Source organism: Argentina silus (assembly GCF_951799395.1).
Source record: "Argentina silus genome assembly, chromosome: 10".
NCBI classification, from domain to species: Eukaryota; Metazoa; Chordata; class Actinopteri; order Argentiniformes; family Argentinidae; genus Argentina; species Argentina silus.
In genome coordinates this window covers 10,698,016-10,723,297 of record NC_139664.1, presented here as the reverse complement: position 1 = coordinate 10,723,297, position 25,282 = coordinate 10,698,016, and the positions used below count along the sequence as shown (strand labels likewise).

At 44.9% G+C, this 25,282-nt stretch overlaps 1 protein-coding gene across 5 annotated transcripts in view; it reads left to right on the top strand.

Moving 5' to 3' along the window:
* The first annotated feature begins 1,048 nt into the window (after positions 1-1,048).
* Positions 1,049-25,282, top strand: part of nbeal2 (neurobeachin-like 2) — a 34,512-nt gene continuing 10,278 nt past the window's right edge. Inside the window, exons 1-31 of one of the 5 annotated variants that reach the window (XM_083678254.1) lie at positions 1,049-1,532; positions 9,592-9,680; positions 9,855-10,016; positions 10,311-10,392; positions 10,890-11,002; positions 11,360-11,442; positions 12,184-12,269; positions 12,460-12,763; positions 12,872-12,978; positions 13,264-13,350; positions 14,447-14,530; positions 14,809-14,907; positions 15,234-15,883; positions 16,009-16,141; positions 16,687-16,806; positions 16,969-17,293; positions 17,492-17,574; positions 17,722-17,814; positions 18,060-18,231; positions 18,474-18,607; positions 19,177-19,336; positions 19,658-19,760; positions 20,140-20,293; positions 20,537-20,692; positions 20,905-21,064; positions 21,241-21,329; positions 21,457-22,200; positions 22,491-22,672; positions 22,916-23,072; positions 23,524-23,667; positions 24,398-24,733. In XM_083678254.1, coding sequence (XP_083534380.1) covers positions 1,482-1,532; positions 9,592-9,680; positions 9,855-10,016; positions 10,311-10,392; positions 10,890-11,002; positions 11,360-11,442; positions 12,184-12,269; positions 12,460-12,763; positions 12,872-12,978; positions 13,264-13,350; positions 14,447-14,530; positions 14,809-14,907; positions 15,234-15,883; positions 16,009-16,141; positions 16,687-16,806; positions 16,969-17,293; positions 17,492-17,574; positions 17,722-17,814; positions 18,060-18,231; positions 18,474-18,607; positions 19,177-19,336; positions 19,658-19,760; positions 20,140-20,293; positions 20,537-20,692; positions 20,905-21,064; positions 21,241-21,329; positions 21,457-22,200; positions 22,491-22,672; positions 22,916-23,072; positions 23,524-23,667; positions 24,398-24,733 — 5,442 coding nt within the window. In that variant the 5' untranslated portion in view covers positions 1,049-1,481. Of the gene's footprint in view, positions 1,533-7,641; positions 7,823-9,591; positions 9,681-9,854; positions 10,017-10,310; positions 10,393-10,889; positions 11,003-11,359; positions 11,443-12,183; positions 12,270-12,459; positions 12,764-12,871; positions 12,979-13,263; positions 13,351-14,446; positions 14,531-14,808; positions 14,908-15,233; positions 15,884-16,008; positions 16,142-16,686; positions 16,807-16,968; positions 17,294-17,491; positions 17,575-17,721; positions 17,815-18,059; positions 18,232-18,473; positions 18,608-19,176; positions 19,337-19,657; positions 19,761-20,139; positions 20,294-20,536; positions 20,693-20,904; positions 21,065-21,240; positions 21,330-21,456; positions 22,201-22,487; positions 22,673-22,915; positions 23,073-23,523; positions 23,668-24,397; positions 24,734-25,282 lie in introns of those variants that run through there. The other 4 variants (XM_083678253.1, XM_083678255.1, XM_083678257.1 and 1 more) reach the window with 4 other exon arrangements.

Sequence of the window (25,282 nt, the reverse complement as noted above, 5' to 3'; positions counted from 1 at the left end):
GCACTTCACAAGAAGGTAAACAAAAATGTGCAATGCTTTTTCACCATGGGTTGCTACATTTCCCTTAAATTACCATGGAGGTGGATCATTTTACTTGCCTGAATGGCACTGTATGTTCCTAAACCCTAACATTTAGTCATAATTATACTCACACACTGTGTACAATCAACATGTGAGTGTGCCTCATAGTCATATGGAGAGCAAGGCCCACACAGAGAGCCACACATTGGTAGGTCCTGGTGTGGAATGTAGGGCATTGCCATGGCAATACAGCTGCCTGGAGGTTCTCTGTGGCCATCCTCCTATTGACCAATGTTGGCCTGCAACAAAATAGACCTATATTAAAGATGAACCATCACAGAATACAAACTTGATGGTTACTTACAGTTTATGGACTGCAGCAGAGAGAATATGGTGCAGTTTTATCATAATTTGGTAATCTTATAAAGAACAATAAACACTGTCCAGTATAAATGCATAGTAAACATGTACTTCAGATCATGGCTCAGCACTATATTTGTTTAATGCTTGATTGCCTTCCCTTTTATGTTTTTAGTATACTGTATTTCCTTCTGACAGACATAAACATTGACAAGAGGAGGGATAAGTTTGGATGGGGATGTTTACAGAGAAGTCAAAGTGTTGGCCATGAGCAAGAGTTACAGCTAGACACACATAGTCTGCAACTGTAACTGTTTCGTTAAAGATCTTAATGATCAGATGATTTGAGTAACTAGGACAAATCATTTGGGAAGATTTGGCACAGTCACGGTAGTGTCCGTTTCCACATTGCATGTCTGTTCAGTCTGCACAAGATTCCCTTTATTGATGGCTATGTGATGTTCTTTGACTTATGATTTTTTTCTAGTCTAATTGTTGTTATTCAAATACACTTTTGCCATACACTTTTCATCAACATGTTTTTTTTTTTTTTTTTTACTGAACTCCCATGAGAGCTTATTTAAAGGGTGGATGTGTCTTTAAGAATATTACCTGTCCACAGTCTTACTGTACAGTACGCTTTCCCTGTCGAGTACAGCCAGAAGAATTCTCGATTGCAACAAGTACATTTTTGGAGACTGCAGAACATCGTATAGAAGCAACATTCGGTCGCGTCCACATACCTTATTGTAGCCACATGGGAGGAGGTGGCTCATGAATTGTGAAAGCCGTGGCCGTGGGAAGTTGGAACTCCTCTTTGGGATCGTAGACTAATCAATACACTCTATGCGGACATAGGTGTTTCTTTGGCTCTGGACATAATTTCCAATGCAGTTTTTTTGCTATATTTTTCATATTCATTTGGATAACTTTTAAATGTCTTAAATGTCATACTTTGATAGCCTATACTGTACTGCTGTATTGCGAATATGGTACACGAGACCAATGTCGCGTCTCATCTGGAAGCAAACCCACAGTAAACAAATGTAAAAGTTAATTTCTAATAAAACCACGGGAATATACCCAGAAGGGCGGAGGGAATGGCATCGAAGGAAAGGTTGTATGAGCTGTGGATGTTGTATTACACCAAGGTGAGTCAAACGATGGGAAAAAACCGACACCTGTTGATGATTCTGGATTCTCTTTTGCTTGAACATCTTTTAAAAGGTATAAAGCTTAACCAGGGGTGCATATAGTGCTTTTGTCAACTATATGTCAATGCGTGTTGTTACAGCAGTCGGCGGAATTGGCTAGTATGAGGAAGTATTTAGGATTCATAAAAAGCATGATCTATTAGCGTGGGTTATCGGAGGCCGCGTTACAATTTAATCAGCAATTACATGTAGAAAACCCTCCGTGCTCGACGATAGCATGCATGTACAGATGATGTGTGATACTTTTGTGACTCAACTCAGTATAGGAACTAGGAGAGGTCGATTGTACCTGCTGCCATATGCAATGGTCAGGTGTATACTTCCTGAATGTTCTTCCGACTTTTTACAAGCCTCTCGCATTGATGTTTTGCAACTCTTAAGCAGTGTCTGCAAATATTTTCCTGGTTTTCTCAAACAGGTGATATAGCTCGTACTTTACTACGAGCTATATCACCTGCACGTGCTTGTGAACAATTTTTTGCAACAAAACTAGCAATTTCCAGGAAAATTGGCTGCTGACACACCCTCTAGTGGTCTGGAACTATGAGACACGGAAACATTTTGTAGACTTAATTGTCTTTTTTTATACAATGGTCTAAATACGTTTGTTCTATAAAATGTGAGTGTGTGTGACTCACTGATGGTCAATCATTCATCCTCACTGCGCGCCAGAGTTTTCTCTTGCAGGCTGCCATGGAAACGGGAAGTAGCAGGTGCTACAGTATGTTCATCAGGATGTCAGAGCAATGTGTGTAGGCTACTTGAGGTCAGGATAAAAAGTTACATTTGCATACATGGAATGTCAGAATCCAATTTTATTTAAGACAACAGATTGCCGGGTAATTTATAAATAATTAATTTAATTATTAATTTAATTTAATTATTAATTATTCAATAGATTTTCAAGCTGCTTCCATGCCTAAGGAAAACTCAATGAGAGCTTGACATAAAGTATTTTTTTCAAACCATAGTGGTAGCCTTACAATTCTACCAATTGGTTAGAGTCCAGACCTGGTAAGTCTTTTACTCCACACAACTCAATTAGTACATGTGGCTGGAACATGCAACACTCTCCTCTCTACAGTACCTCATGGCGTGAGGCTGGTGTTGTTGGGTTAAACAGGGATGGATTCAAAGCTGACTGATGGACCTGTTCTACTGACCTGTTTCAGCAAGCATATGACAGCGGAGCGGTACTCCCTCCTCAGCCTCCTTTCTGGTCCACTAAATGCTACAGAGTGAATGTCAGAATTTCAATGCATTTTTTTCACATTTTTATTGTGATATTATGATTGTGTAGTTATAGGCTGCAGAGTGGGTACCACTGTCTGAATTATATCCGGAACACCAGTCTTGCCAGCCATGACTCAAATCATGTTTTTCAAGGCAAGTCAATTTTGTTTGCTGGTAAACTCTTCACTGGATGCTGTATTTATAACCATGTTTAAATATACTTATTTCTCTTGCAAGAGTTTTAGAGAAAAATGACGTCCTGTGTGACAGCCTAGTGCAATTATAGGCCACCAAACATCTCCACAATATCCCAGTTCTTCCACTGCTAAGATGAATGTTGTGTGTCTGACTTGCATCTGGTCATGACAGCCATTTACCCATTCAGTGAGGCCAACCACTTCCTACTGATCTGTCTCTCGGTGTTCTGGAGGACAACTGTGACGTCGTCAAACCACTTCCTTTCCCCATTAACCTCTCAGATTGACAACACAGCCTGTGTTTGTCCTGTCTCGAGTTTTAATACTAACACATGATGGCAGTGTGCAGTTTTTCAGGGTAATAGAATACAATTGCATGTGTAGGATGGCTAGCGAAGCACAATGCACAAAACTGCACTCAAAGCAAGGGGACTTAGCTGTATATGACCTAAATTTGGTTTCATCCTCAGAAATGTCACAACATTTTGCTCTTCAGTTATCCTAATTATCCTGACTTTTGACACAGTGAATGGGCTGAAAGGGTGCCAATGCAGTTCTACAACAATTTCTCTGAACACTTACCTGCCCCTCCTATAGTCTTTGAATACTCTATGCCTTGTAAATCTTTTTTTCAATACCGGTAAGTCAAGTTAGTGTCAACAGTATCATCTTTAATCTGTCTACAGATGTCCGTATCACTCCTGTTCTCTGTAGGAAGTGTATTGTCACACACATACAATACAAATACAACTAGCTGTTGATAATATCTCAACTAATCTACCATGCTTTAGTTCTCATCTCAGTGTTGGCATGTTTTAGACTATACATATGGTAACCATCCTAATAGCTTAGATTAAATTGCATTCTTGTGGTATTCAAATGTGACAGTTATTAATTTACATCACAGAGTAGCTGCCATCAGTCAGCCATATTGTCATGAGAGCTTTGTTGTTGGAGCTTCTCCAAACATGAACCTTGCATCACCCAATGTCAGAAGAAACCAGCTCTTTGTTTGAGTCATAAAGAAACACACCCATTATGTATCCACCCATCACTACAGTAGCTCATCATAGAAAACTATTTCAGTATATTTCAGTCAACAAGGCTAAATTCAGTGTAAACACGTTTACGGTTACACAGAATTTGGGATGACTGTAATCAGTTAGGCACCTATTCTATGTGCACTCACCAGTAGTGGACTTCTCTACATAGAACAATTGTCTGTAAAATGTTCACATGCCCCAACCATCTCTCTGTATCTGGTATAAAAAACACAACTTGCACTGGCATGCCAGTAATGGAGGAGCTGCGCTTCCTATGATTGTGCAAGAAATTTGTTACACCCATCTCAGACTGGCAGATCACACCAGATTCAGAGCTTGCATAAATATATAGCTTCATAAAACCACTGATATCTTATAGTATAGTACAGGAATGTATGTGTGTTCATAGATACTATTCTAAATGATGATAGTGTTTTCAGACAAACTGGTTTAGTCCAAGAGAAATTGGAATGGATACAGTATAAGACTTTGAGAAATAGCATGTTATGTTAAAATGTAGTACTTAAATGGTCAAAGCACAACAGGCCTACCAGTCCTCTATACAAGTCTCTGCACCTGGCCTTGCATGCAGTTAAATGTCTCAGAGTGTTTGGTTTGGAGGAAATACAACAGATTGATTGGCTTTAATTCAGGACTACATAGTTTGAGCTATCTCAAGGCGTCAGCAAATCCTTATCCCGACAGGTATGAACATATACAGTAGAATCTGATTTGATGACTGAAAGAGAGAAGACAGTAGACTTGTCAGATCCTGTCAGATGGGGAAAGTTGTGTGCTTTACAAACTTCCCAACGGGAACTGTCATTGGACCACATACATTGAACAATAAATTGAACCCCTGGTTGAAACGTTATTGCAAGTCTTTTGCACCAAGGGGAAACATAGAAATAAGGGTTTTATTTTAGAGCTTTGCTTTATAATGGCTCATACAGATCTATGGGGGACATGTCTTTTTAGTTCATGTTGTCAACACTGAACAATCCATAGTGATTGGCTGAAAAGTCTCTGGCCTCCAGAGCTAGTTATGTCACCCCTTCCACAGCCTATGGGGGTTAGGCAGGATTGATAAATGGAAAAATGCCCTTTCTGGGCAATTAAGTGTAATTATGGGAAAGTAAACCAGGAAGCAGTACGCTGCCTAGCTGACAGAGAAAACGGATATAATTAGTCTGTCATACTTGTTGTTGGGTGACTGTTAATTCGGTTAATGACAGCCCGTAGTGTGGTGGAGCTGCAACACAGTGACAGGCTCAGTGTCATCCACACACCCAGCTGTGAAACCTCCCTCTCTGATTTGACCATGACCATTTGAAGAGAGCATGTGTTCCATACATGCCATTTATTGATGACTAGCTCAGTGCTGCACTAAGGTCTTCTCACTCTGTATTGAGTGGTATGTCCTTCATAATCCTTGCATTGTAATATTAGCTCACATGCATGCATTCCTCTGAGGAGAGATAAGACATTGCACCCCCAAACTGCTTCTGGCCTTCACAAGTCCTGTAATTACAATCCCACATGCAGCCACCCGTGCCTGTTTACCAACAGAGAGCTGAATCAGGAAACCAAAAGTGCTCTTTGTTTCCCCTCCACTGGCACAGGAAGCCAGAGCGGAGTAGAATGTCAAGCAGCAGAGAGCAGCACAGCTGCATGGGCCCACCTTGGCAGAAAGTCCAGGGATTTTGGGAGATCAATGATAAGTCAATGGGAATGAAAACATATCATGGAACTTTTGATCGCAATGTCAATAGCCATGTGAATGGGTAAACACTACAGTATATGGATTCATAATGATCAAACCAATTTAAGGATTAGGGGACTTTCAGCTGTTGAACTAGACATAAAAACAAAAGGGGTGCTTTTGGAAGAATTGCCAGGTATCAAGCTTGAAATACATGCTAAATACAGACTATTGATTCTGTTTTTGGTATTTCCCTCTTTTTAACTTCTTACTTTTTACACCAAAGCACTCTCATTTCCCTTAACTGTGTAAGTAAAATGTTGGACACAAGGTGGAATTCAGACTTTTAATTACTAATTTAAGGAAGTGCTCCTGGTTTTACTTCAGCTTGAAATAAAGGAAATGTTTGTAAGAATGATGGGTGATGCAATACTGTAGGGTGCAGGTTTCACAGTATTATGATACTACCATGGTTGAGATGCACCTAACTGAAGGAAAGATTGAGTTTGACATTGATTCAGTTGGTTAGTGTTTGCTGCTACACTATGTCCCTGATGTACAGTGTCCTCACTATTTGAGTATCTGAAAGATATGCCCAAATAAGATGCAGTGTGCTCAAAGCAACAAGAAACATTGGCTTCACATGTATAAGAAAATATGAAATTGAGGCTGTTTGCATGGTCAGCTATATGGAGTCCCACAATAACTTCAAAGTTAATGTTCTTAAACATGTTCCGATTTGTATCTTTGTCCATAATAATTCATTATCTTCTTTGCCATCATTGATTGCAACCAACTGCAGCCAGCAATCTGATCAAATGACTAATTCAATTACCAGCCTTGTGTCTCAAACTATTGAGTGTTGCAAGGCCTACGCCTGCTTTCCTCATGCCTTTACTTCCTTTACTGTTGCACAGTTGAGCCCTTAGAACAATTTGATACTATGGTGGTCACATTATTAAGCAACAGTTTCATCATCAGTTTGTCATCATCTTTATGTCAATTCAAATCAGTTTAAATGCAGAAAATGGCATTACCATTTTGTTACCCATAAGAGTAGATTCTCATGAATATATGGAGAGTAAACATGGTAAATTTGGACCTGCTCCCTAGTCGCTCTTAAATTGCATCATCATATGAATAGCCCAGTCTGAAGCCCTACTACGACAGTAAGTCAGATGGACATCCATCAGCCTTCTATATGTCCAGTCTAGGACTTTTGGTATCTGTAATACTTCACTTTACTCTGTGGTGTTCTCGATGTAGGTTTAGAGAAAATGGCTCTCCATGCTACTATTTGTATAATGAGTGACTTTATTATGATCTTGACTTTGGGTGACAATAGTCTGATTATTTATAGGTAACTCTATCCTCATGTTGTAGAAGCAGGTACAGAGGATCAGATGTCAGTTGTAATGAATGCAATAGGCTCCATTTATAGAGAGCCATTGCTAAATTTAGATCACAGATGTGGACTTGAGGGCACCATTAGCATTCTGTTTGTACTTTTAAATGAGTATTTGGTTATGCGCTATCATGCAAGTAGGTACAAGTCAGTCACACACTGTACCCAACAGTGATCTGGAGGCCAGTGGGCAGCAGTGTGTATTAACCATTCAAGCACTCATTCTTCTTTTTATTTCAAAAGCATACTGAGAATTAGTGTTGTGTATATGCAGTGGTGGTGGGAGGATGCTACCAGCCCTTACCGCCCTCACTATCTGTTCACAAATAACTGCAGGACCAAAAGAGGAAGGGGTTATGACTCTACGAGGAGGCTGAGTTTGAGCATGGAGGAAATGTGTTTCAGTTAAAGTGACTTGGCATTTCCTGGTTGTTTGATAGTAGAGAGACTGAGCGAGAGCGACAGACACTAGTGCTGGTATTAGCAGTGATGTGCTATTCTGAGAGAGTCTCAAGCATCCAGTGGATCTGATCTGGACTGTCTGACCATCCAGGAGGGCTCACCTGAGACTGGGTTCACCCAAACCCTGCACTCTCTCCAGCCACATGCAATGAAACATGGACTGGACCACAAATGAACGGCAACTGGTAATGTCTTCATTCCAGATAGATTTGAAAATCAAACTTTAGATGTAATGTTCAGGTTCAGTTACACTGACTGGAGCATTTATTTAATAAATTAATTTCAGTACGTTTACATGATAGCAGACAGTTGAAAGACAGTTCTCCAAAGCTAAACTATCATCAGTCGTGCTCTTAAAGAAGGTGCTTTAATAAAGTGTCTCTGAAGCAGTTTGGGAGTGTGCTTAGAGTCATACTGTTGCTTCTTGTTGTTGACAATGTAGGCTACTTCCTCTAAAAGCCTGTGGGCGACTGCATCGACTATGCATGGTTCATTTGTTAACTGGTAGCAGGGGAGCTTATGGGAAGTCACTGAAGGATTGTCATATCATGTGTCTTCATTTTTTGCTTATTTGTGAGCCATGAGTCAGTCTCTCCCCTATGGGAACTATGGGTATTGTACACCCTACGCCTCCTGTTCCATTGAAAAAGGCATTAGTCTACTTGAGATTGGCTTCACTGACATGGACAATACTGTAGCCTACTGTATGCCTCTGTGACTTTGTATACTGTATGCACCAATCATGTGAGTTTTCTCACACAGTGAGTTCATCATTATTAGTTGTGTCCAGATTATATGAACAGTAAATGTCAGTTGCACATTAACTGTTTTACATTTTTAGTCATCTACAGTAGCAGATGTTCTTATCCAGGGTGACAAATGAGTAGATTTGTCTCAAGTAAGTGAATCAACTATGCATCACAGACATCTAAAGACTTTCTATAAGAATAAGTGTCACAAGCAGTCACAGTGCTAGAGAAAGGTAAGAAAACAACTCTTAGTTAGTTTTTTTTTTTTTACCTCAATCTGTGGTAGCCTACTAATCATTTCTCTGTGTTTTAGACGGCGGAAGGTGTTAGTAGAGTGAGGAGCTCACTGAGTCAGTCTGCAATAGTAGAGAGCCTGTATAGTATAGTAGAGAGCCTGTATAGTATAGTAGAGAGCCTGTATAGTATAGTAGAGAGCCTGTATAGTATAGTAGAGAACCTGTATAGTATAGTAGAGAGCCTGTATAGTATAGTAGAGAGCCTGTATAGTATAGTAGAGAGCCTGTATAGTATAGTATAGTAGAGAGCCTTCTGTGTATCTGGTGCTGTGGTTGATGAGTGACACCAATAAAAGAGGCTGTGAAATGGGATAAGGTTGATGTGATGAGGGGAGAGTGGCAGGACATGTTGCACCGATAAGCAGATAAGAACTATGATATTGTGAGAGCTTACAGTATAACTCTCTGATATGTAAATATTTCCCTGTCTTGTCACCTCTCACGTAAATCACCTTTTAATGATTGTCATAGATACTCTAATGTTTTGGTACATCTAGAATTTGATTGAACTGAAGAAGAAAACCAATTAAGTCATAAAAATGAGACTTGATAGTCTGTGCAATACAATAAGGACAAAAGGTGCACAAGGCTAATGTGGTCCACCAGTGATATTGTGTTTGATTTCATATCTCTATTTTGTTTATAGCCTTATTATTTTTTAAATAGGCTAGAACTCATAAGTTCCTGACTGTGATATCACTCTGCTGCTTCGTGTGCTTAGGGACAACCTTCTGGCGTTGTGGTGAGGGAAAAAACATCAATCACAGGGTAGAGTCTTTTGAGGGAGTGTAACATTTGCACATGTTTTTCCTGTGTTGTACACACCAGTGCTGCACATGTGACTGTATGACTGGAGGCAAAGGACTTCCTTATCTATAGACTCATATCTCCCTTCCTCCCTTGCTGCAGAAAGATGTGGGCTACCTGCAGAAGTGGCTGGAGGCGTTTGTGACATCTTTTGAGAAGCTCATTGATGTGCAGTCCCTGGAGCCTCGCCGGTGAGTGGGTTATATTTATCAACATTATACCAACAGCTGCATGGTACAGGTGGTTTGTGTCAGTCGTGTGAACTCTAGAGGCAGACTACCGGCACCATTTTCACATGTTTACACTTGAGAACGTACAAAGTACCACCATCTCTCCTCGTTTTCCTACTTGTCCTCCTCTCTCAGGCTGGAGGAGTGTAGCGCGGAGGTGCCCCTCCTCCCGCGGGATGTTCTGGTGTTTCTCAGCACCCAGCTATGGCACAGTGCCCTGCACCTCTCAGGGGCCGACCTCAACAACAGCACACCCCACCCGCTGCTGCTCATCAAGTTCTTCATCATCATCTGCAGGTAAAGCCCAGGGTCTGCACTCTTCGTCTGTATCATCATCATCATCATTAGCAGGAAGAGTAATGGATAATCGTCCTCATTATTGTCTGTAGTTGAAGCACACACATATTCATCTTCATAATGAACAGCAGGCAGCCATCTGGTTTGTACCTGCTGCACAGACCAGCCATGTTTATGACCCTCTGGTCACCCTTTTGGTGAGCCATGAACCATGACTGATGATAGATACCAGTTAGGAGATCATAAGACAGATTTGTGAGGATTTTAATGACTTGAGTTTCTCTGTTTATCCAGGAATATGGAAAATATCGACCCAGACAAGACCCCTGGCTTTGTTTTTGAGACAATTAAGCTTTTAAATTTCTGCTTGACTCAGGTAAGGCACCACCCTGGTAAACCTAAAGCTACAAATTAGTTTGTTTCAATGATTGATGATGGAGGATGGTTTACGGACTACACTATATCACTCATGCATATTTACTGCCAACACAGCCAAGAATGCAATGATGATGTCTGGAGATGAGAGCATACTCAGACATAACCTTAAGTATACATGACATTGTTACACCCAGTAGAAAGAGAACTGGTTTAATGAGAATCTTTAATGAGAAGTGTGTGTGGTTAACCTTATGTCTTATGTGTTATTGTGCATAGGAATGTGTTTTTTTTGTTGTCCGTGAAGAGTGCCTCAAATAGTGTTGTTTACTTAGTTCAAGTGGGTCATGTGTCACTGAATATTTCTCATTATCTGCTTTGTGATTGTCTTAATGTAGATAATGTAGATGTCATGTAATTTGTGTGTGTGTGTGTGTGTGTGTGTGTGTGTGTGTGTGTGTGTGTGTGTGTGTGTGTGTGTGTGTGTGTGTTTTTCAGATCAAAAAGCAGCCTGAAGAGCAGTCATCCCTCCAGCCAGTTGTTCAGTATGGGCTGCTGTTGTGTGAAAGTTTCTTTGACCCTTATCAGACATGGAGGAGACGCCTGGCTGGGTGAGTGTGTTTGTGCATGTGTGCCCTACCAAAAGCTTGGAGTGGGGTGGAGACCGCTTGTTGGAATGTGTGGGGGTGGAATTTGACTTAGGTGTGTGTGTGTGTGTGTGTGTGTGTGTGTGTGTGTGTGTGTGTGTGTTAACATGAAAACACCTAATTTCTCATTGCTCTTAAGTGGATGCAGGTGTCTTGTTGTTTAAGCTAAGTTTCCCCTCAACAGTACTAATATCGGGCATCCAATGTCCTCAGTTCAGTTGCCTAATGTGATAATCAGAGCCAAACAACTGCTGGTATTGTTGGGGTGTGGGCTTGTTGTGAGTAGGAGTTTGATAACCCCGCCCGTTGTATGTATTTTAGGGAGGAGGTGAGCCTGCTGGAGAGAAGCAAGTATAAGTTCTCCCCTCTATCCCTGCCAGAGGAGCTCCCAGCTCTCTTCCATGGTGAGACATAACTCCCCCATCACACTTCTTTGTCCCTCAACCCACATTCCAGATATACCCTCCTCCGCACTGTTTCCATTGCATTCATAATGCACCACTCTGTCCAGCTCCTCTACTTTCATACCATACTTATTGTCCACTTATTCCAGTGTTGTCTCCTGACCTCCCATGCCAAGCCTGTGCTCTAATACTGCTCAGGTTTAACCACTCTATTAAAAACTCCACTGCTCCCTTTGGAGAAATAACAGACACAGGAAATGGGCATGAGTCCAGTCGATATGTTCTGTCTCGATCCAAAGTTAATTATGTGGTTTCTAATTAGCAGTTCTTTCTCTCTCAAGACTCTTAGTTCATTAAACACTTCTACTTATAGTATCCCATTTGATAGTGCTAATCCCTAAACCATGGGGAAAGCCTCTGTCTGGACAAGTTAAATCCAAGATTAGAGTGTGTGTTATTCTACAGCTCAACGTGGCTTTTAACAACATGCTATTGAGAAAGTCATGTGGATGGTGTAATACTAGTGACATTGTAAGACCTATTACATTGATGCATAGCCTTGCCCAACTAGGGCTGAACAGAAGCCATGAGATTTTGTTAGGATAGATCAGAGTGTCTTGTGTCGATTGTTTTATACAATGCGTTATCAAACCACTAGCCCAAACTTTCATTCTGTACAGAGTGATGGCCATATAATTAGAATTCGCTTTAGTGACTTGTTGCTTTTCAATGTTTTCACAGACAACCTTCAGGACAGCGAACAGATCCCAGAGCTCCTCACACTCCGATTGGTCCATTTCCAAGGGGCTGTCATCAGTGGCAGCAAAGTAAACCTCATTTTCAACAGAAATATTTATGTGTTTATGTGTTGTGGTCCCAGGCTATGATCAGTTCCCTTTACCTGTTGAAAACTGAAATGTTGGTCCATTTCATCACAAAAGGACTGTCAACAGAGTAGATGTAGTGTTACATTAATGTATTGTGATAGTGAATAGTGTGCATATCTCTGCGGTACAGAAGAATGGCCTTCTCTCCATCACCCCCCACTCCGTTGAGAACCTGTTGTCTGTTCTACGAGCCTGGTGCTGCCGTGTCTCCCCCGAGCCCAAGGACCCCCGGCTGCTACAGCTGACCCTGCAGTGCCTGACTGCAATGGTGCACATCCTGCACTCCAGTAGCCCTGCAGAGCGACAGGTGGAGATCAGGACTGTGTTGGACGGCTACTTCCAGGTCCTCAATTGGAACCGTCCAATAGGGAGCGAGCAGGGAGACGGTCAGAGCTGGGAGGATAGCCTGATCACCCTCCAGAGCCATATGCTGAGTAAGAGGCCTTAGCACAAATGTACACCCCCCCAAAATGTACAACCCCAGCTCTATTAGCTCCTACCACAACATGTGAAAACCCTTCCTTGGTCGTTGTCTTCTACAGCTGCAGTACCTGAGATTCTGCAGTGCTCTGACAGGCCGGTCCTGCAGGCCATCTTCCTCAACAACAACTGCTTTGAGCACATCCTCCGGCTCATCCAGAACAGCAAGGTCAGCCTCCTCCATCTGTCCGTCTGTCTGTCTACATGTATACACCTCACTGAGGTTGTTCTCCTATTGCTCAGTGTGAAATATAAAGGTGTGTCTGTGTGCTGATCTAACTGCTGATATTCAGTTTTTATAGCAGGAACATTACGTCCCATCTCCCTCTGAGGAGTTGCCACAATCGAAATTCAAGGAAAAAAAAAGTAGTAGTATCCTCTCTCTACCGATGGAGCTGACGTTGTTGTCTGTCTTGTTTGTCCATCTGTCTGTGTCTGTGTGTGCGTCCTGTAGCTCTATCAGAGCAGCAGGTGTAGGCCAGAGCTTGAGGGTGTGTGTGACCTCACCACACGTTTACTCACAGAGGTCGAAGTGGACCAGGTACTTTCCCCATGATGTTGAAACACAGGTCTGTCGGCAGGAAACTCAGCCCCTCCCCCCTCCCCTCGCTCCGCTCTCTGAGCTCTTTAAACAGGAAGCCTTTACCAGGAAGTCTAGACAGCCAATACATTTGTAAATGATGCAGGTAGCTCAATTATACGTGGCTTTGTAGTGCGAACGAGTGCACACTCTATCTACCTCTCTGCCTCTTTCTTTCACTCCCTCTATCTTTATTATTCACTCACATTCTGGCAAAAGATTTCATGCCAGCATCCAAGTATGTTCAGATCTTGGTGGATGTAGTGTCTGACATTGTGAAATGTCTTGGACTACTGATATTTCCACATCATTTCCTAGTACTTAGATAAAAAGATGTATCAAGTTGGAGCACATTAAATACTTTACCTCACACCAGTGCCTCAGACCAGCATTCTGATCTGGACTTGGCAGAGGACATATTCTGACACCCCATATTCAGTGATAGAGGCTGAGTTTCCTTTTGACAGCAGTAGGGTAGAAGTGCACATTGTGTGTGCGTGTGTGTGTGTGTGTGTGCGTGTGTGTGTGCACGCGTGCATGTGGGGGTTTGTCTTTCCATGCATGTATCCCCTTGCTGTTTCAAGGCTCTCATTTGGAAATCCCTTATGCATGTGGTTCTTTTCAGATCTAGTGGTTTAATTGTATGATCAGCTCTTGTGGTGAAGGGTATAGTGTGTTTTTGGTTTTGGTGTGCGTACCACATTTACATGTTGACCATGGTAGGTTGTGATTGGGTGTCACATACATTCACCACCTTTCTGTTGGGGTGTTGGTTTTTATTTGCATGTCAGCAACTGTCAATCATTGACAAATATTTCGTAACTTTGACCAAAGCATTTCCATGAATTTGAGATAAAAAGCATACCATTTTAATGAAAGGTTTGGTCAAAGTTTGGTCAAAGTTTTCCTGTGTGTGTTCTTTTTGAATCGGTTGCTTTCCTCTTTGTGTTTCATATAAACATGTCCCCTGGAGTAGGTCTGGGATATTACCTGTTTATTCAGCATGTCCCCATGTATAGGTTTTGGGTGTCACACATTATTATGCCCCCCCGTGTAGGTTTGGGAGAAAGGCACAGACAGCATCACAGTCCACGCCCTGGGGGTCCTCACAGCCATCATGAGTAACTCCCCTTCCGCCAAGGTAAGGACTTCTACTGTATGTTCAACATAGCATTTAGCATTGTCAAGTAACATTGTAACATTGTCTCATGCTACATGTATGTAGTTACTCTTATTCTAATAATGACAGTTCTAAAGATCTTCGGTAGCAGACCGAGAAAAGCCTGAAAAGGAAAGCTGTTTTCACTCTGTCTGAGAAATCTCATTGTTTTCCCTGCTGCTGTGTGGAAGTGTGCCAAGCTGTTCACTCTCTCTGTGGATTAGTCTTTCCTAGCCTATTTTTGTCTGCTCCCCCACCAGGAGGTTTTCAAGGAGAGGATTGGCTACTCCCAGCTGTTTGATGTGCTGAAGAGTCAAGGTCAGCCCACCAAACGGCTGCTTCAGGAGCTCATGAACATGGTGAGGAGAGCACACATTTACTCCTCATTCAAGGATACTAATGCTGAGTGTATGAGAAGGTGATTCATGAAATCTTTCATGAATTTGTTCTCTCTCTAATAAGTGCCTCTCATTGTATGATACTGAGCTTTTGGGGTCAGTTTCCTGGACACGGATTAAGCCGAGTCCTGGACTAAATCACACTGTCCATGGAAAATCTCCATTGAAGATGCTTTCTGGTCTAGGATTAATCTTAATCTGTGTCCAGGAAACCAATTCTTGATGAAAAACCTATCCTCTCTCTCCCCTTTGTCTCTCTCTGTCCATCTCCCTCCCTCTCTCCCCAGGCGGTAGAGGGCGAGCATGCCCATGCCCTCCACCTGGGCATCAGCAACGACCAGCCCTTGCTCTTGCTGCTGCAGTGGCTGCCTGACCTGGCTGCCCAGAGGGACCTGCAGCTGCTGGTGGCCCAGTGGCTGGCCACCGTGTGTGGGGGCTCCCTGTCCTGCCGTACCGTGGCTGTGGAGGCTGGCCTGGTGGGGGCTCTGCTCCAGATCCTGACCCAGCCCCAGAGCCTGGACAGGCAGTGTGCAGACGCCCTCCTGGGCCTGCTGCAGGACCTGGGCTCCCTCTGCCTGAGGCCCGGGGAGCTGAAGAGCCTGCTCCGGCTGCTCAGAGTGGACAGAGGGACGGGGACGGTCATGCACCCCTACTGCCCCCGCATCATCAGGGTGCTCTCTGCCATGGCTGCCAGGGAGGGCCGTGACAGCGCCTTGCAGTACTTTGACCTCACGCCCCCTATGGCGGGCATTATGGTGCCCACCATCCAGCGATGGCCGGGGAGCGGGTTCGCTTTCCACGCCTGGCTCTGCCTCAACACAGACTTCCCTCCCCACCACTCTGAGTTCTCCAGCCCCACAACCCCCACCACCCCCACCTCCAGGCCAGGGACATCTCGTGGCATGGGCAAAGGCCCACGCAGGAAACAGCTCTACAGGTATCAGCCTGGGCCTATCAGAGTATCTGAAAGAGAGGGGACTTTTGACAACACACGGTTGAGAAGTTAAACAGACATACAGCTAATTAGGTTAGCTAATGTTGTTTTACTTTCCCTTTCCCCAGCTTCTTTACTGCGAGTGGGACTGGGCTGGAGGCCTTCTTCACAATGGAGGGCGTGCTGGTGGTGGCCGTGTGCACTAAGAAAGACTACATGGCCGTGTCTCTGCCTGACCACCCACTAAATGACTGTTGCTGGGTAAGAGCAGGACGCAGTGATGTGCATGTTCAAACAACACTGGTTTTGCTAATGAATAATAACTGCCATTGAGGGTATGCTAATAAAGTGTTCCGCCTGAACTTACGGAAACTTCAAGTCGAACAGCTTGACACGTATGCAAAACATCATCACATGTCTCAGAAACAAGGCTTAAAAGAGGCGAATATGCAACACTTCACCATGGTTAAACAGTGTTTTCGTTTGGGTCGTCCCACCCACCGCCCCAGCCACCACCCACTTGGTCGCTCTGTATTTACCTACCTACGGGGGGGGGTTGATAGTATGGGCTCCCTGCTGATGTTATTTTATTTTATTATGTTTAATTTCAGGCAGGGAGCTATACAGAGCGGAGCCATTCAATTACGCCAAACTTAAATGTCCTAACATTTTCATTAAACATGATTAAACCGACGTAGGTGTCCTGACTGAAATGGGTTTTCAGATATAGTTTCTAGCTGACATATCTAGCAGGCCAATTGTGGACAAGTATATTTTACAGAGTAAAGTCTTTCTCTTCTCTCTAGCACTCTATAGATATAGTGCACATTCCAGGTCGTCGTCCCTTCGGTCAGAACCTGGTCACCATCTACATCGATGGAGAGCAGTGCAAGACAGCCCAGCTCCGCTTCCCTTCCCTCTATGAGGTGAGAGACCAAAATGGGGAAAAGGACTCAGCTTACCGTGGAAAGCAGAAATAGGAATTACTCGGAGTGAAGTGTAAATATGGTCATGACAAAGTCGTGTTCTATTTATGGTATTGTAACACCGTTCTCTGGTGTCTTGTTTCACTTCCTCACCCCAACCAGCCCTTCACCTCCTGCTGCATCGGCTCAGCAGGCCACCGGACCACCACCACCACCACCTCTCCCACCCTGCCTCCTCCCTCCCTCCCCTCGGCAGAGCTAGACTTCCCCACCCACCCCACCGTCCTCACACGCTCCCAGTCCTTCCCGGCCTCCTTTGCAGGGGGTCGTTGGGGGCCTTTGCGTGATGCTCCCGTACACACCATCCACGCAGGGCTGCAGGATACTGAGTGGGGCACGCCAACCTCTCTAGATGGCCTCCTGGGGACCGCCTTTATCTGTCATGAGGCCCTGCAGCCAGCACACACTAGAGCCCTGTACGCTGCAGGTACAGTATACACTCAACACACCCCTCCACCTTACCTGTCACAAGTATACACTCAACACACACGCAAGTATACACTCAACCATAACCCTAACTCCACTCCATACACTTCTCCACCCTAACATGCCACAGAGATACGCACCTTATGCACTTCTCGAGACCAGAGGAGCTTCTTCTTTTGACTCTTCTCTTTCTGTACAGGCCCCAATCACGTGTCTTTGTTCAAAGCGGATGGAGAGCTGTCAGACCTCAACTGTAAGCTCCTCCTCTACTACACTCCACAGGTAGGTACCTTTTAAATAGAGGGGAAAAAACAGGTTCCTATCAATGTTACAATGCACTCTTGTTAGTATTAAAAATACAATTAAATGTGTGTGTGTGTGTGTGTGTGTGTGTGTGTGTGTGCGTACGCGCATACGCATGTGCATCAGGCCTTCAAGAACCAGATCTGTCTGGACCTGTCTCCCAACCATCAGTATGACGGCAGACTGACCGGTCACATGGTGGTGAACTGGGACATCAAGGTGTGGAGCATTTAGTGTGTCTGTCTTGTTGTTTTGTTACTGATTTTGTAATGGGAGCTCTGTAAGCAAGTTTGACCTGTTTTTTATGTCAGTGTGATTGTCACTTGGTGTGTGTGTGTGTGTGTGTGTGTGTGTGTGTGTGTGTCTTTAAGAGACAGTGTATGTCTGTAGTTTTTGCCTAACCCTAACCCTTTAAAAGTGTGTCAACTGTATAACTGTGTGTGTGTTTGTGTGTGTTTGTACAGGATGTGTTAAACACGGTAGGGGGGATGGGGGTGCTGCTGCCGCTGTTGGAGCAGGTGTGTGAGGAAGAGCAGACAGCTGGGGGGGGTCAGGAGACCTCAGACCTGCTGGGACCAGAACCCACCTCCTCACGACGCCCTGCTGGCATGCTACTACTCTTGGGGAAGTCCTCTGGTCAGTACCCACAATGTGTGTGTGCTTGCGTGCGTTCGTGTGTGTGTGTGTGTGTGTGTGTGTTAGGGTGAATGGACATCATACTTCAATGGTCTATCATTGATGTCTTGCATTTAGATTGGCAAGGTAAGTTAATAGTGTCAGATAAGGTCCAATAGGAGGATCCTTTGGAATACTCATTGATTGGAGTGAATGATTGACGATCACGGTTTTGAATTGATATTGATTCTGATTTCTATCAGAGGGCCAATTGGAGAGGAACAGTGTGGCTGCCTTCCTGCTAATGGTGAAGAACCTGATTCGTCTTCACCCTGTCAATCAGGAGAGCCTGCTGCAGTGCCATGGGCCTTCTATCATAGGAGCCATGCTCAGTAAGGTAAGAACCTAATAGACTAACACTCTAGTCCTTCCTCAGGAACTGAACTGGAGCATTTCACAACACCCCTGCCTGAATCATGTGCTTCAAATAAGACATTGTGTATTCTAGACTAGGTTCTTTTGTTGATATAGAAATGATGGATAGGGATGCACCGTATGACAGTACTGTATATGGAAACTCATGTTGTGTGTTACAGTGAGTGTTGATGTCTATCTAGGGAGCAGGGCCTATTGTAATGTATAGTACATTCCAGTGGTGTTTCATGGGAGGATGGGTGCCTGGTGGTCTGACAGGACATGTTGGTGTATATGACTGCAAGGCGGAGCATCCTGTGAGGAAGCTCTGCTCTAACAATCCCACACAATCACCCAGCATCTCTTTCTTTCTCTCTCTCTCTCTCTCTCACACACACACACACACACACTATCACATTAACACTGACACCCCGACCCCTCCCCCCAGTGAATTTATTGTAAATCGCTCTGGATTAGAGCATCTGCTAAATGACTGAAATGTAAATGTAACTACCTTTTGTCACCTGCTCTCCCTTCCCCTGCCCCTCCCAGATGCCAGGCTATATGATGGACATGAGTGTTCTGATGGCGTGTCAGTTCCTGCTGGAGCAGGTGTCCAGCGAGGGGAACAGCCCCCTGCTCCTGCAGCTCTACCAACACCTGCTCTTCGACTTCCGCATCTGGAGCAACAGCCACTTTTCTGTGTGTCGGGGTAAGGGCACCAGCAGACTGCTCATGGCTCTATCAAAGCTAACCTGGCCCTTTCATATGCATATATTGCCCAGGACCAAAGGGGACAGGTTGAGGCAAATCCCTTTGGCTTTGAGGGAATAGATTAGCATTAGGACAATTAGTACCCACTGATATGACCCTGTGCCCTAAATGCATGGAACAGTGAGACTGACATTGTGTGATGTATTTCAATGGCTTCCATTTGCTTTTGATTTGTTTTTGAGTTCATGATTGAAATGCAGAAACCATTCTCTTCTCTTCTCTTCTCTTCTCTTTTCTCTCTCTCTCTCTCTCTCTCAAGGCCATGTTCAGTACCTGTCTTCTGTGATAAAGGATGGCAAGCAGCGCATGAGGAGGAAGTATGGAGTGCAGTACATCCTGGACACCATACGGACGCACTACAGGTGATTACATCACCTGAGTAAATACCATCACATTAGAATCCATTCACATGCTCAGTAGAACAGAGTACACAATGACATGTTGAGCCTATCATAATATGAGTTATATTAGCAAACATAATGAGCAAATATAAATGTCACTGTGTGGGAAGAAGTTGGACCCATGCGAGTGGGATTGGATTTGTGGGCTGTCTTTTTGGTAATACAGACATTATGAATTGTGGTGTGTTGATTCGACTTAAGATGCAGATATATGAAGATTAATGCAAATATATCCTTGTGTACATGTATGTGTATTTATATTAAACAGTGTGCGTGTGTGTGTGTGTGTGTGTGTGTGTGTGTGTGTGTGTGTGTGTGTGTGTGTGTGCGGGCATGTCAGTGTGGAGAAAGATGGCAGCCCTCTCTCTGATGAGAAGCAGAAGGTTCAGATTGCTCTCTTCTCCTTGCTGAAGGATTTCCTACACAAGTCTCCCACTCCAGAGGAGCTCCACAGTGTCCTATCCTACATACTCACTGTAGGGGAGGAGAAGCAGGTACTTATCTCAACCACTGGATACTTTTACTGCTCTGCTTTATTCAGAGTTCAGATTTATAATTCAACTCTTATCTCTTTAACCATCCACTCTCTCTTGTCTTTCCTCTGTTATTCCCTCCATACTATACATGCACCCTTTTCCTCCCTCTCTCTCCCTCTACTTTCTTTATTATGTATCACCATCCATACCCCCCCCCCCCCCCCCCCCCCGTCTCTCCCCCTTCCTCCCTCTCTCCGTCAGGTGGTCAGTGCGTTGGACGTGGTGTATGGTCTGCTGCGTGTCACCCCTCCTCGTGAGCAGGTGCAGGCTGTGCTGCTGGAGTGGGGCGTGGAGCAGCTCTACGGTCTCCTCCTCAAAACCAACTATGGGGATGAGGCCCGAGAGAGGGTCTTCAGAGTGAGTCTAGCTGCTGGACCCACACCATGCATCATACAAGTTCAGCCCCATCAGTCAGCATTAGAATGACAACAATTAGTGCTGCATTGTAAATGATCATATGTCAGTCTTGTTGGACAGTGGACACCCTGGTACCACGTTTTATTGAACAGGGCTTCATGTCAGTTGAATACAACTGTAAATCAAACTGTTCTCTCTTAACTTCGTCACAGGTTCTGTACAAAATCCTGAAGAGTGAGCGTGTTTCCGAGCGCACCAAGCAGCGTGTCAAGTTGAAGGATTTTGGATATTTGGGCCTGGTCTGTTTCCTAGGCGACATCCCTGTAACCATGACCACCATCCGCTGTCTGTATGAGCAGGTCCTTGCTACAGGTAATCCAAAATTGCCTTCTAGAGGAGGGGAGGAGAAGGGCACTGCTGCGTTGGGATGACGTGGTAGTGTGGTTGCTAAGTAATGACAGTGTTCAATGCCAGGTCTTTTCAACACTGCTGTTATTTGTATAACAATAACAATACATTCTATGTTTGGCATATCTGTTGTCATGTAGATGCCAGCCCTAACTTCAGAGACCTCCTGGCTGTGGTCTACCTGTCCCACCACGCTGAACTCACTGTCCGTCTGGACATCTGTCGCAAGGTGAGCCACAATCTCTATGTGCGCTTCTTAAGCCTCCAGTATGTGGGTTTTTTTTGCACTAGCAATACATGCTTCCTTCATCGTCACCCCAGTATCTTTAACCTCTCTCTTTCTCTCTCTCCCCCAGCTCTTCCACCTGATCCACTCCAGTGAGGACTATGTGAGGCAGCTGGCCCGTCAGCCGGGCTGGCAGGACGTCCTGACTAAGCTCTATGTGAAGGAGTCCTATGAGTCTCGCGCTGCCAGCCTGGCAGGCTCCAGCACCAACAGCTCCATGGAGCCCTCCACTAGACCCCCCCTCAGGAGGGACCTGACAATAGAGGACTCACACCCTGATGTCTTTCACCCATACGCTTCACGGGACGAGGAAGAGGAAGAGGAGGAGGAGGAGGAGGAGGAGGAGGAGGAGGAGGATGAAGGGGGCCCGCAGGACATCTCCGAAGGTTTCTCGGACCTCTCGCAGTCGCCCCCCAATGGCGATGGAGGAGGCCCTTTAAAGAACTTTGCTGATTCAATCCATTTTAAGTCCTTTGACTCTGTGGAGCAGGGGAGCCGATCGTCCTCCATCTCCAACACCGTGGACATCCCCTCCGCTCGACCTGACGAGGAGGGGCTCTACCACCCCCTCAGCCCCTTCGGCACCTCTCCCTTTGAGATAGACCTGGGCGGCATGAGCGAAGCGGGCATGGGTACGGGTACCCACACACCTGGGGGCAGTCAGGCAGACACCCCCTCTCCTCTGGAGCACAGCAAGCCGTTCCCCTCGCTGCGACCCAGGAAGAGCTCCAGCCTGTCCAATGTGTTGGATGCCACCAGCTATGGAACAGACCCTCCCACAGGAGACACCATATCCAACACCTCCAACCCACAGGTACAGGTATTGCACTGCCCTGAGAGGCGAGTGGCAGTTGGTTATACTGTACCCCACCCAATTGGTCAAAGTCCTTTTGTGAGGGCATTCAGATCTGTCAAAGTCATCATGTCTTTTGGCTGAGACTTTGTGGCTGTAAACAACCCATGCTGTACTATATGTGTAATGACTACTTTCGGATTACTTGGCACACTCAATTATGCAATTACATGCTGTGTGTACCTCTGACTCAGCCCACTGTGTCGGTATGTGTGACTCATTCTGACTCTGCTGTGCGTCTCCTGCAGCAGGCTCCAGAGGAGGAGCTCTGTAACTTGCTGACCAACATCGTGTTCTGTGTGCTGTGGAGTGGGAGTGGGGCAGAGGGGGGAGAGGATGCTGTCTGGAGGGAGAGGGGGCAGGTCTTCTCTGTCCTCACCAAACTAGGCTCCTCCTGCCAACTAGTCCGCCCACCTGATGACATCAAACGCAGGTTAGTCTCGCCCACTATTTGTCATCAATCCAGATGAATTAGCTCTGAGGAGTCAACATGAAACAGCCAAAGTCCGTGAACTAAAAGGCTGAATAATTAAACACTGTGACATCCATTAGGCCTATACAATGTAATGAACTTTGGTAATTACACTTGGCTAATGTCAACAGAACTGGTTGCAATCTCGGTGCTCACTCAGCAAACCCTAACCCTAACCCACACCCCCCCCCCCCGTTCTCTCAGTCTGCTGGAGATGATGCTGGAGTCGTCTCTGACGGACCTGAGGGAGTCCCAGGGTGTGTCCCTGCCCCACTGCCCTAGTCTGGTGCGCCTCCTCAGGCTGCTGCAGGACTTCCTCTTTGCTGAGGGCACTGACAACCAGACTCTGTGGAGCGAAAAGGTACTACACATATAGATAGGCCTTATATGAAACTGCACATGAACCTTATGCTTAAGGACACAGAAATGTTGTCAGCCATGCTCACTTTCAAATGAAAACCCCATGGATGTTGAATTTGACTGTGTGTTCTGTACACCAGGGAGGGGAAGCCTGCTCCTCATTCCACAAGAATGCACTTAATGATACAGCTACTTCCTGCTATTGTCTATGAGTGTGTTCAATGTCAGGGAATTTGTTTTGGTTGAGTGCTGGGCGGTACATGTTCTACTGTATGTGGGTGTTGTTGATCCTTGAATACTCTTGGTTTGTGTTGTATAGCGTCAATGGACTCAATGCTTTAGAGTGTTGCACATCTTTCGAGGTGTGGTAACAGGTCTTGGCTTTTGTTGCAGATATTGTGTAAGTGTGAGTGATCTCTAGAGTGTTGATAACAGGTGGTGTTGTGTTGCAGATCTTTGAGGGGGTGGTGAACCTGCTGGACAGGCTGCAGGCATGGCACAGCACCCCTAGCACCCCCGGGGCTCCAGAACTCAGGGAGATGGCCCAGATCGGCCTGCGCATCATTACTGGATACATCCAGCAGCAGCACTCTCAGGTCACTCTCTCATCCACACTCATCTGATCCCTTCCACTCTTCATCTCTTGTTAAAACAAATACATGTTTCTCCACAGCCAAACCCACAACAATAGTTTCATGCCTTTCACAAGAGAACCATACACATTAGTGATTGTTTGTCTGGTAATTAGAAAGTATGAAATTAACAATGGCCTGTTCTATTGACAGGGTTTACCAGCATATGTGTCCCTCTTGGTTGCACTTGTTTCAATAGCAGTCAGAGTCAAATGTGGGTGTGACAAATGTCATAATTGCCAATGTAGCACACATGCACTATCAAATGAGGTCTTTATCTGATGGTGCATGCTGGGCAGTATGTTTAAAATACCAGCCCTTCTATGGGTATCTGTGCACACATTGCTAACATTCCTCTAATGGAGTGTTCTGTGGTGGGGCAGCTTCCCCTTGTGAGTTATTACATGTAGCTATAGGTTAATGGGATCAAGTGGTCATAAATAAGTTGTCCAAATATTTTCTTTGTGTGGCTACATGGATTTGGTTGTGTATTTTTCTAAAGGAGCACAACCTTTACCTTTGAAATGAGTCAGTTGAATGATAATGATCCACTTAATACAGTATAAATCGCAACTGTGGTTTTCTCTTTGACCCTTTGCTGCCATCGTATCTGCCAACTCTCTCTTCTCTTTTTAGTGATGCCTCTCCCTCTCTCTCCCTCTCCCTCTCTCTCCCTCTCCCTCTCTCTCTCCAGGCGTGTGTGATGGTGTGTGTGATGGCGTGTGTAAAACTGCACAGCCTACTGCAGACAGTGCTATGTCTGGGCTGGGACGAGGTCTGTTTTCTGCTGGGGCGCCTGGGCGCCCCCCTGTGGCCTGGAGGAGTAATGGAGGGCACGAACGGCGGGCACACTGAGACTTTCTCCCAGCTGGTGCCCATCGTACGGACCCTCCTGGACCAGCATGCTGACCCGGTCACCCTGCAGAGACTGCTGCCCAACCTGCCTGTCACCAACGGCAGTGCCACCTTCGCCCAGGACCTGCAGACCTACTGCCACACTGTGGAGTGGCAGGAGTTCTACCAGCACCACGTCAGTCTCTCTCTGACTACTGCACTATTGTAACTTAGTATATTATCTAGTCTAATCCTAGTAATGACGTGATATTATAAATTATTACAAATAAACTAACATTGTTAATCGATGTTTATGAAAGGAGGTACTTCCAAAGGAGTTTTATAAAACGTGCCCTGTAATGTAGTTGAAAGTGCGGTGAGATAATAAGCTGCACTGTATTTTGGAAAGGGAGGCTGTTTCTAAGTTGACCACTCCTCTGTGGTCATTTGTCTCTATCTCAGGGTTGTTTTTCTAGACAGGCTGACCTAACACCCCTCCTCAGCTCCAGATTAACACGCCCTTGTTTAGTTTTCCCACTGTGTCTGTTCAGCAGTGTGTTATCAGCATCGTGACCAGTCAGTGCTCTTACAAACAGTATACACCTCTTAGTTTGTGTATGGGAAGGTTGACTGGAAAACTGCCATCTTTTAAAGAGAGGTTATTCTGAATTTGGAAACAAAAGCCTAATCTTGCTGCTTTACCTTTTAAAAATCTAAAGTATATTGGGGGAAAGTTTGGTTTATG